Raw genomic sequence first — 12,036 nt, 5'->3', positions numbered from 1 at the left:
AGAGAACAACACCGCACAGTACAGTAGAGTTCAGTACATTTGTGTACTCAACTCTAGTGTGCTCTGTTGTGTACTGTTCTGAACTCTACTCTACTGAACTATACTCACATTTTCTTTACTGAACTCTGCTCTATTGTACAGTACTGCAGGGGTCTGCGTTTTTCACATAAGAAATATCTCAGTGACTTTCAATGTGGCACCGTCATAGGATGCCACCTTTCCAACAAGTCAGTTCGCCAAATGTCTGCCCTGCTAGAGCTGCCCCAGTCAGCTGTAAGTGTTGTTATTGTGACGTGGAAATGTCTAGGAGCAACAACAACTTAGCAGCGAAGTGATAGACCACACAAGCTCACAGAACGGAGCCGCCGAGCGCTGAAGCGCGGAGTAATGTCAGCACAACTGTTCGTCGGGAGCTTCATGAAATGGTTTTCCATGGTCGAGCAGCCGCACAAGTCTAAGATCACCATGTGCAATGCCAAGCGTTGGCTGGAGTGGTGTAAAGCTCACCGCTATTGGACTCTGGAGCAGTGGAAATGCCTTCCCTGGAGTGATGAATCACGCTTCACCATTTCACTAGTCCCACGGACAAATCTGGGTTTGGTGGATGCCAGGAGAACACTACCTGCCCGAATGCATATAGCACTCGCTGTAAAGTTTGGTGGAGGAGGAATAGTGGTCTGGGGCTGTTTTTCATGGTTCAGGCTAGGCCCATTAGTTCCAGTGAAGGAAATCTTAATGCTACAGCATACAATGACATTCTAGACAATTCTGTGCTTCAAATTTTGTGGCAACAGTTTGGGGAAGGCCTTTTCCTGTTTTAGCCTGACATTGCCTCCATGCACAAAGCGAGGCCCATACAAAAATGGTTTGTCGAGATCGGTGTGGAAGAACATGACTGTCCTGCACAGAGCCCTGACCTCAACCCCATTGCACACTTTCGGGATGAATTGGAATGCCAACTGCGAGCCAAGCCTAATCGCCAAACATCGGTGCCCAACCTCACTAATGTTCTTGTGGCTGAATGGAAGCAAGACCCCACAGCAATGTTCCAACATCTAGTGGAAAGCCTTCCCAGAAGAGTGGAGGCTGTTATAGCAGCAAAAGGGGGACCAACTCCATATTAATGCCCATGGAATGAGATGTTTGATGAGCAGGTGTCCACATACTTTTGGTCATGTAGTGTATGATGGCCATGCATCGAATTTGCTAAAAAATACCTTGCTTTTTTGTTGTAAGCTAATTTGCTTGTGTGGCTGCCAGCCAAATAGTGAAATGTAAGTGTTAGTTGTCAGGGGTCTTTATATCAACATTATTGTGTTTTGAATGATGTATTTCTAATAACTTTTCAGGCTTTTTCTGGTATGTGTTTTCTAAGACCCTTTTCCATCTGTTTGATCAGAAATCAAAGCACTTGCTTATTCCACATTTTTAGGCTGGAAAATAGTTTTTTATATGCCTTAATCTCTAAAGAATATAGACTCTTAGCTTTCATTTGACACCAGATTTGACATGTTCCTATGGACTTCAAATGTTGGTGCTCATGGGTCCTTTTACATGGAAATGACCGTTCTCTCTCTTACTCTCTTGCTCCCCCATCTCTTTCTGACCTGATCTCTCTCTCTCTCAGTTTCTGCTGTGCCTTGACGCTGTAATTCCTGGGCCGTTGCATGGCCTTGCCTCCCCACAGGGCAGAGAGATCAGCATGGATCTTGACTTGCTCATCAGCAGACTCACAGTGGTGTGACCCAGTTATAGCTGGAGCTCTGGGCCGCTGGTGCTCGCTGTAGGCTGGGCTGTTGACAAACACTTCTCTTCCTGTGGCTTTGCATGACTGTGTCCCTATCCAGCCTAAAATGGAGACAGGGAAAAGTTTCCCAAAGTGCTTGTTTAGGATGAGCTTTACCTTTTAATCTCGGAACCCAGAATTAAATCCTGCGTGTACGCTGGCCGTACTCATGGCTGGGGTAAACATTCATGAGAGACTAGCTTTACGTAGGCCAAAGTTGAACCAGTTGGAGCAGTGATACCGAACTGATCCTGAGGCAGAGCCTAGAGACAGTAACTCTAAACTTTCATCAGAGCCCAAAAGTGAGTTTTCGGTCATTTCAGGACAGAAGCCCTGAACATGACTGTGTTCAGTTAAGGCCTGCCAATGTGTGTGTGTGTGTGTGTTTGTTGGTGCAATTGGCAGAATACTGCTGTGAGAGCCTGTTCTGGCAGTGAGGGCCAGGGGTCAATGAGGATGGATGTTGGGGACACATTTCGGTTCACACACACCACAGGGCGTGGGTTGTATTAATCCCACAGAAGCTGCTTGAGTTTAGCTGTTCTCACCATTACGGGAGGTCAGTGATCTGACATATCACCAGGGAACTGCAACTGATACTAAGTAACTTATGTCTGGGACTTGGACAACGGTGTACAACCAGATAGCCTACACACAGCCCATCCCTTCCGTGGGGAAATGTCTGTTATGCTCTGAGTGTGTTCACATTCAAACGCGCCTTATTCGGTTGCTGAGGATAAAGGCCGTGAGCTGTCACTGATCTGCTGCTCTGCTCACCGGCTTGTCTGCCCTCGGTGAGGGGTTAGACAAACACCCTGGTCCACCACACCACCTAATAAATACTAAGAAGACTGAATTGTCCCAAGACAACTATTTGTTTGATCAATCATATGACTCTTCTTCTAAGGATTTAAAAGATTTCATTCACCTCTGTCTGTTCTCTGATGATAGGCCAGCAGCTACAGTTTGCTCATACCAATGACGATTATTGTAAATGTGGAAACGAATTGGTCCAAGCAAGGCAATTCTCTCCCCCTTTCTCTCGCTCTCTCTTTCTCACTGTAGTCTCTCTCCCTTCTTCTCTCTCTCTCACACCCTTTTTCTCTCTCTTTCTCTCTGTCCTTTGTCCTCAGTGTTATTCATTGTTTGGTTTTGTCCATTTATGGGGGCTTGGAGTCACACAATGGCCTCGTTATCCAACATTCTGTGGCCCAATCAAAGTGCAACACTAGTTCCTCTGCCCAGGACACACACAGTCACTCCCTCAGCACAGCCACCAGAACATGTTGAGTGATTGATGATACTGTTCTCTAGTTTGTGTATGTTTGAACGTGTACACATACACAGTGCTGGCTGTATGTGGAAATATGTGCAGTGTGCACATGCTGAGGACAGAAAACACTGTTACACAGAAGGCTAAAATGAGCTAGAGACAGTAAGCCAAGGAAGGCTCTTGACTGTTTCATGCCTTTCAAAGCCACTATCTTTTAACTTCACATTGCATGTGTTCCTATTTCTTTCTCTATCCCTCCGCCTCCTCACTGCCCTGCTTGATCTCCTCCTCCTGCCTGTACCTGTACCTGAGCCTGGCCACATCGCCACATATCTAAATAATGAGGTGCTTTGTCATGTTTACCAAGCCACAAGTATGAAGCGACTGCATACAGGAAGGTCATTTGCACTTCAGTGTCTAGTCAGACATACAGTAGGCTAGTGGGTGATACAACGCATTGGGATTTGACTACAAGCCTTTCTCTCTGTTTCTGTTTTTGTCCCCGTCTCTGTCCCTGTGTTTCCATATCTGTTTCTGTTTTTGTCCCCGTCTCTGTCCCTGTGTTTCCATTTCTGTTTTTGTTTTTGTCCCTGTCTCTGTCCCTGTGTTTCCATATCTGTTTTTGTCCCCGTCTCTGTCCCTGTGTTTCTGTTTTTGTTTTTGTCCCCGTCTCTGTCCCTGTGTTTCCGTTTCTGTTTTTGTCCCCGTCTCTGTCCCTGTGTTTCCGTTTCTGTTTTTGTCCCCGTCTCTGTCCCTGTGTTTCCGTTTCTGTTTTTGTCCCCGTCTCTGTCCCTGTGTTTCCGTTTCTGTTTTTGTCCCCGTCTCTGTCCCTGTGTTTCCGTTTCTGTTTTTGTCCCCGTCTCTGTCCCTGTGTTTCCGTTTCTGTTTTTGTCCCCGTCTCTGTCCCTGTGTTTCCGTTTCTGTTTTTGTCCCCGTCTCTGTCCCTGTGTTTCCGTTTCTGTTTTTGTCCCCGTCTCTGTCCCTGTGTTTCCGTTTTTGTCCCCGTCTCTGTCCCTGTGTTTCCGTTTCTGTTTTTGTCTCTGTCCCTGTGTTTCCGTTTCTGTTTTTGTCCCTGTGTTTCCGTTTCTGTTTTTGTCCCCGTCTCTGTCCCCGTGTTTCCGTTTCTGTTTTTGTCTCTGTCCCTGTGTTTCCGTTTCTGTTTTTGTCTCTGTCCCTGTGTTTCCGTTTCTGTTTTTGTTCCCGTCTCTGTCCCTGTGTTTCCGTTTCTGTTTTTGTGATTTGTTCTGTGATTTGGTGTATCTGTGTGTCTGTCTGTGTCTTGGCCCCGTCTGTCTGTCTGTGTCTTGGCCCTGTCTCTCTCTCTCTGTCTGTCTGCGTCTTGGCCCTGTCTCTGTGTCTTGGCCCTGTGTCTGTGTCTGTCTGTCTGTCTGTGTCTGTCTACGTCTTGGCCCTGTCTCTGTCTGTCTCCGTCTCTGTCTGTCTCTGTGTCTTGTCTCTGTGTCTTGGTCCCGTCTCTCTCTCTGTCTGTCTCTGTCTTGTCCCCGTCTCTCTCTGTCTTGTCCCCGTCTCTCTCTGGCTGTCTCTGTCTTGTCCCCGTCTCTCTCTCTGTCTGTCCCCGTCTCTCTCTGTCTTGTCCCCGTCTCTCTCTCTGTCTTGTCCCCGTCTCTCTCTCTGTCTTGTCCCCGTCTCTCTCTCTCTGTCTTGTCCCCGTCTCTCTCTGTCTTGTCCCCGTCTCTCGTCTGTCTTGTCCCCGTCTCTCGTCTGTCTCTGTCTTGTCCCCGTCTCTCTCTCTGTCTTGTCCCCGTCTCTCTCTCTGTCTTGTCCCCGTCTCTCTCTCTGTCTTGTCCCCGTCTCTCTCTCTGTCTGTCCCCGTCTCTCTCTCTGTCTGTCCCCGTCTCTCTCTCTGTCTGTCCCCGTCTCTCTCTCTGTCTTGTCCCCGTCTCTCTCTCTGTCTTGTCCCCGTCTCTGTCTGTCTTGTCCCCGTCTCTCTCTGTGTCTCTCTCTGTCTTGTCCCCGTCTCTCTCGGTCTCTCTGTCTTGTCCCCGTCTCTCTCGGTCTCTCTGTCTTGTCCCCGTCTCTCTCTGTCTCTCTGTCTTGTCCCCGTCTCTGTCTGTCTTGTCCCTGTCTCTCTCTGTGTCTTGTCCCCGTCTCTCTCTCTGTGTCTTGTCCCCGTCTCTCTCTGTCTCTCTGTCTTGTCCCCGTCTCTGTCTGTCTTGTCCCCGTCTCTCTCTGTGTCTCTCTCTGTCTTGTCCCCGTCTCTCTCGGTCTCTCTGTCTTGTCCCCGTCTCTCTCGGTCTCTCTGTCTTGTCCCCGTCTCTCTCTGTCTCTCTGTCTTGTCCCCGTCTCTGTCTGTCTTGTCCCCGTCTCTCTGTGTCTTGTCCCCGTCTCTCTCTCTGTCTTGTCCCCGTCTCTCTCTGTCTCTCTGTCTTGTCCCCGTCTCTGTCTGTCTTGTCCCCGTCTCTCTCTGTGTCTTGTCCCCGTCTCTCTCTCTGTGTCTTGTCCCCGTCTCTCTCTCTGTGTCTTGTCCCCGTCTCTCTCTCTGTGTCTTGTCCCCGTCTCTCTCTCTGTGTCTTGTCCCCGTCTCTCTCTGTCTCTCTGTGTCTTGTCCCCGTCTCTGTCTCTCTCTGTCTGTCTCTGTCTTGTCCCCGTCTCTGTCTCTGTCTTGTCCCCGTCTCTCTCTGTCTCTCTCTGTCTGGGTGTCCCCCTGCAGGACTCAGGCAGAGATGGCCCATACATGTCGTGGCACTATCAACCTGGCCACAGCCCATATCGACACGGAGGACGCCTGTAACATTGTCCTGAGCAGCGGCGGTCGCACCTACCACCTGAAGGCCAGCACTGAGGTGGAGCGCCAGAGATGGGTCACAGCGCTGGAGCTGGCCAAGGCTAAAGCCATCCGCATGATGAACGACCAGTCTGGTAAGAAGACGTGTTGTTTAATAATGTTACGCTGATTTAATATAAAGGGACTTCCCGCTGTGAGTCCTGTATTTGGATTTCATTATTTAGACCATCATTGTGAAAGAGTTTACTTTCAATTTGTTTACCTTTATTTAATTAGGTAAGTCAGTTAAGAACAAATTCTTATTTACAATGACAGCCTACCCCAGCCAAACCCTCCCCTAACAACTCTGGGCCCAATGTGAGCTGCCCTAAGGGACTCACAGCCTGTTGTGATACAGCCTGGGATCGAACCAGGGTCTGTAGTGACACCCAGTGCCTTAGACCACTTCACCACTCGGGAGTCCTATCAGGCTAAATAAAGGTGGAGTAGATAGATTACTTTGCAGAGGAATGGGAGAAGGAGGTTATATCATTGTTTACAGAGAGCGGGTTCCCGTATTGTGTCTTGTTGACAGGTATGTTAGTTTAGTTTAACTAATTCGCAGTAGGTAAAAGGTATGTCACTCACTTTATGGTCCAGCATGTTCAGAATGTCACTCTGTCCGGACAGACGGGCTATGCTCTGGTCTCCAGTGTCTACTGGTTTTTGTGCCGGACGTTTTGGTCAACAATCTTACTAGAAAACTCTTTGGGGTCTCCATTGTGGCCACATGGGGGCAGTGTGGTCCTCTCTCTCAATAAGGAGGTTGGAACATGGAAGACAGACTACTACTGTATGCTGCTACCGTTACCGTGAGAACCAGCCGCTCATTCAGTCTCTTGACAACAGAACTCTCTCCTTTCCAAAAGGACTCATTCTTGTTGCTTGTGATTGGTGTCTGTGGTCAAAAGGCTGTGGGAAAAGCCTGGGAGGGCCTTTCTTCTTCACGTTTAAACGACTGGCAGTAGCCCAACCCCTGCCTGCTCTAGTCTAGTCTACTAACTACAGTACACAGTGTCCCTAGAAAGACAGGCTATATATTCCCCTGACCTCCATTTTAAAGTCAGCTCTCTAATTTTAGAGTGATTGCGTGAAACGGGGAGGGAGGGAGGGAGGGAGAGAGAGAGAATACAACTTATCACTCACAATTAGACAGGCACAGTTTTAACTGTGTGTTTCGTGTATTTACAACATTAGGCTCTAACCTGTGTGTTTGTATAGCCAGCCCTCTGTGTTTGTATAGCCAGCCCTCTGTGTTTGTATAGCCAGCCCTCTGTGCTTGTGTAGCCAGCCCTCTGTGCTTGTATTGCCAGCCCTCTATGTTTGTGTAGCCAGCCCTCTGTGTTTGTATAGCCAGCCCTCTGTGTTTGTGTAGCCAGCCCTCTGTGTTTGTATAGCCAGCCCTCTGTGTTTGTATAGCCAGCCCTCTGTGTTTGTGTAGCCAGCCCTCTGTGTTTGTGTAGCCAGCCCTCTGTGTTTGTGTAGCCAGCCCTCTGTGTTTGTATAGCCAGCCCTCTGTGTTTGTATAGCCAGCCCTCTGTGTTTGTGTAGCCAGCCCTCTGTGTTTGTGTAGCCAGCCCTCTGTGTTTGTGTAGCCAGCCCTCTGTGTTTGTGTAGCCAGCCCTGTGTGTTTGTGTAGCCAGCCCTGTGTGTTTGTGTAGCCAGCCCTGTGTGTTTGTGTAGCCAACCCTCTGTGTTTGTATAGCCAGCCCTCTGTGTTTGTATAGCCAGCCCTCTGTGTAGCAAGCCCTGTGTGTTTGTCTCTGAGTGTGTCTAGTGCATAGTGTGGGTGTTAGGTCCCCTCAGTCTCAGGTGTGGTAATGGAGCCGTCTGTCTGTCTGTCTGTCTGTCTGTCTGTCTGTCTGTCTGTCTGTCTGTCTGTCTGTCTGTCTGTCTGTCTGTCTGTCTGTCTGTCTGTCTGTCTGTCTGTCTGTCTGTCTGTCTGTCTGTCGCTGAGCCCAGGGTGGGTGGTGAGTACTAGACATCAACACAGCGCTCCCCTGTAGACTCATTAACCAGGCAGGAGAGGAGAGCCAGTGAAACTCGGCGTTCGCATGACACACACACACTTAGAAAAAAGGGTTCCAAAAGGGTTCTTCGGCTGTCCCCAGGAGAACCCTTTTTGGTTCCAGGAGAACCCTTTTTAGTTCCAGGAAGAACCCTTTTTGGTTCCATGTAGAACCATCTGTAGAAAGGGTTCTACATGGAACCCTACAGGGTTCTACCTGCATCCAAAAAGGGTTATTCAGAGGGTTCTCCTATGGGAAAGCCAGAGAACCCTTTAAGATTCTAGATATCACCTTTTTTTCTTAGAGTGCACAACCATACACACATAGATAGAGACTCACACACAGATATAAAGTCAGTGGTCAGTTTATTAGGTACACCCATTTAGTACTGGGCCGGACCCCCCTTTGCCTCCAGAACAGCCTGAACTCTTTGGGGCATAGAAACGTTGGTATCAAGGGACCTAAGGTGTGCCAGTAAGATATTCCTCATGCCATTACACCACCACCACCAGCCTGTACCGTTGACACCAGGAAGGATGGACTCATGCTGCTTATGCCAAATCCTGACTCTGCCATCAGCATGACTCAACAGGAACCGGCATTCGTTGGACGAGGCAATATTTTTTCACTCCTCAATTATTGTCCAGTGTTGGTGATTGTGTGCCCACTGGATCAGCTTCTTCTTGTTTTTAGCTGATAGGAGTGGAACCCAGGTCGCCTGCTGCAATAGCCTATCCGTGACCAGGACTGACAAGTTGTGCGCTCCGAGATGCCGTTCTGCACACCACTGTTGAACTGCACCGGTACTTGCCTGTTTGTGGCCCGCCTGTTAGCTTGCACAATTCTTGCCATTCTCCTTCGACCTCTCATCAACGAGCGGTTTTCGCCCACAGAACTGCCACTGACCGGATGTTTTTTGTTTGTAGCACCATTCTCGGTAAACCCTAGACACTGTTCAAGTTCAGTCAGGAAGGCTGGTCTGATTGGCTTGTCACTTTTAAGTCATTTTTTTTATTTTTTACATTTGGATATTTATAGCTACTTTTTAAGTAAATACCTGCAGTCAACTTGTGCAATACGTTAGAAGATAAAGAACATTGCCTTCTTCATTTCCCCTGTCAAATAATGTTTCATTATGAAGATGACCTCTAGTCCCCAGTCACTTGGTGTTTGTTTACCAGCACATAACGTTGAGAGACCTGAGTCTTGAAAGTCACTCACTGTTGTGCAGCACGCGCCAGGCAATCTAGTTACAGATTGGAAACTAAATGTTTGCCAGCTAGATAGCTTATAACTATTAACTGTTTAAAATGTGCTAAATGCTCTGCAGTAGTGCATTGGTTTGCTAATTTAATAGCTAGTTAGCTATCTAGCTAAATGGTTAGCTTCTTCTAAAATCAAGTTTAGCTTGGTAAACGCAGAGCATCCCCTCCTGGATCAAGAGCCTTGCTCTCTAATATCATTGTGTGTGCAGCAAACTGAGTAGCATTCTTTAGTTAATTGTGTAACTTTATGAGCTGGGATATCTATCATGCAAATATATTAGATCAGAGACTGTGTCAAATGTTCGCAACGCGCTCATTAGCATTTAGTTAGCATTCTCTATGGGATTTCACATGTACTTGTTAGCATGATGATCCTTCAGATTACAAAGGCTCAGTGGGGTTTGAAAATAGCGCCCCTTGTGTTCAGTGCCGGTATTACTGAATATCCTGGTATGGCACAAGGTTGGTTTGACAATCTGGATACCGCCCAAGCCTAGTAGTGTTTATAGTGTTACCTCATCAGCATAGCAGGTATTTATATGGAAGTGTCATAATGTTACCTCATCAGCATAGCATCAAGTCTCTCCTCCTCCTGTACTATTAACAAGCATGCGGAATGTCAATCACCTATTAACTGCAGCCTATGAGCATTGCACACTAAGGAAATTCCACCACGCTTGTTGATTAACCTATGGGCTCACTCGCGCAATAAACACTTCCCTTTCTTTCAACCAATGGGCATGAATCTAGGAGAGTATTTATATGTCAACTCAAACCTTGTGTCTCCCACGTGCTGTTTTGTAGCAACAGTCTTCCACTGACCTTCCACCTCCCCACCAACTGAAGGCCCGTCATTGGATCCTCGTTCTCCCAGCAGGAGGGTTTCGATGCCGGCTGCCTAGCATAGGGTAACCTGTCATCAGCATCTGGTTCTGAGGAGCATTCCTTGGTGACAAGGCCTACCCCAAACTATTCAATCATATTCCAGATTATATTCTGTCTCTGTTGTCATTCAGTTAAGCCTGTCGCACTGCTTTGCTTTATCTTGGTCAGGTCGCACTTGTAAATGAGAACTTGTTCTCAAATGGCCTACCTGGTTAAATAAAGGTGTTCTCAAATGGCCTACCTGGTTAAATAAAGGTGTTCTCAAATGGCCTACCTGGTTAAATAAAGGTGTTCTCAAATGGCCTACCTGGTTAAATAAAGGTGAAATACATTTTAAAAAGTACTTGATTGAAATATAGAGACACAGAGACAATGGAGTTGGCTAGATTTATGTTGATCCACTCGACCCTGGGGTAGATTGATACAGAGGGAGGCGAGATGGGGGTGTGGATCAGTTTGTATTGAGCTTTTATAATGTCCTTGAGACAGCCTTTCCTTTTAGAAAAGCAGTGTGCTAGACAGTTAGCCAGATGCCCACTCAGACTCAGGAAATTCATAGTGAACCAGGACTGAGGAGAGGGCCAATGCCAGTAGTGAGGAGAGGGCCAATGCCAGTAGTGAGGAGAGGGCCAATGCCAGTAGTGAGGAGAGGGCCAATGCCAGTAGTGAGGAGAGGGCCAATGGCAGTAGTGAGGAGAGGGCCAATGCCAGTAGTGAGTAGTGAGAGGGACCAATGCCAGTAGTGAGGAGAGGGCCAATGCCAGTAGTGAATGCCAGTAGTGAGGAGAGGGCCAATGCCAGTAGTGAGGAGAGGGCCAATGCCAGTAGTGAGGAGAGGGCCAATGCCAGTAGTGAGGAGAGGGCCAATGCCAGTAGTGAGGAGAGGGCCAATGCCAGTAGTGAGGAGAGGGCCAATGCCAGTAGTGGGGAGAGGGCCAATGCCAGTAGTGGGGAGAGGGCCAATGCCAGTAGTGGGGAGAGGGCCAATGCCAGTACTGGGGAGAGGGCCAATGCCAGTACTGGGGAGAGGGCCAATGCCAGTACCGGGGAGAGGGCCAATGCCAGTACCGGGGACAGGACCAATGCCAGTACCGAGGAGAGGGCCAATGCCAGTACTGAGGAGAGGGCCAATGCCAGTAGGTGAAGGGTGCCCTTCATAGCACTAAATGGGATATTGTAGCCTGTGTTGAGTATGGTAGATGTTTATCTCCTCAGGGGGACTATGCAGTAGAGCTGGGACGATAAACCGGAAATTATCGATACCGACCATTTATTGACTAATATCGATAATAATGATAAGTAGCCTCAAGGAGGAATGTAAGGTTTAAAATGTAAAAAAGCCTCCTAATATGGGCTATTGCTAATGGAACAATAATACCCCCCTTGCCTTTAAATGAGCCATGAACACAACCAGTCATGTTTTCATCTGATTGTCAAACAAATCACTTAAAAAACTAAGTTACCTTTGCACTTTCATTCAAAATAATTCCAGCACCTGAACAGTGCACTATGCACCCGCCAACTTACCTTACATGCTATACTCTTTTTGGCCAGACAGCATCAGATCCAGATCAACCTACAGCAGCACCTGTGTTTTTAAAAGATTCTTTATTTCTCTGCTTCAATGCTGCAGCTTCATTTCAATTGTCACGTTTCCAATCATATCACAAGAAAGTGGAGAATGGGGGTGCCTTAAGCGGAGACATTATATAAAAGCATATTACTAGTATACATTTTTTATTTTATGCCCAACTCACGAGGCCACTTGATGATCTGAGGCCTAAGGCAATTGCCTCTTCTGCATAATGGTAAGTCCACTACTGGGAGTAATACTGTGTGTGTGTGTGTGTAAGCATGCAACGTGTGTGCGTGTTTGGATAGTTCTCTCCCCAACTCCCATACGCCTCACTGCCTCTAGAAGGATGAGTTAACACAAAGACCTGAGGGCTACAGAGACACACACAACCATGGAGGAGTAAATGTACTAACTCAGTGTGTGGGAATGAGTCACCGTCTGTGCTTTAGAGAGAGAG

General features: G+C 47.7%; 1 protein-coding gene across 1 annotated transcript in view; it reads left to right on the top strand.

Moving 5' to 3' along the window:
• Window positions 1-12,036, top strand: part of LOC115111207 (oxysterol-binding protein 2-like) — a 105,503-nt gene that overhangs the window by 17,881 nt on the left and 75,586 nt on the right. Inside the window, exon 2 of the mRNA XM_065011591.1 lies at window positions 5,731-5,939. Within this exon, the coding sequence (XP_064867663.1) occupies window positions 5,731-5,939 (209 nt within the window). The remainder of the gene's footprint in view (window positions 1-5,730; window positions 5,940-12,036) is intronic.

This window comes from Oncorhynchus nerka, linkage group LG27, assembly GCF_034236695.1.
Source record: "Oncorhynchus nerka isolate Pitt River linkage group LG27, Oner_Uvic_2.0, whole genome shotgun sequence".
NCBI lineage: Eukaryota > Metazoa > Chordata > Actinopteri > Salmoniformes > Salmonidae > Oncorhynchus > Oncorhynchus nerka.
The sequence above is the reverse complement of the archived record's forward strand: the minus strand, read 5'-3'. Positions and strand labels throughout refer to the sequence as shown.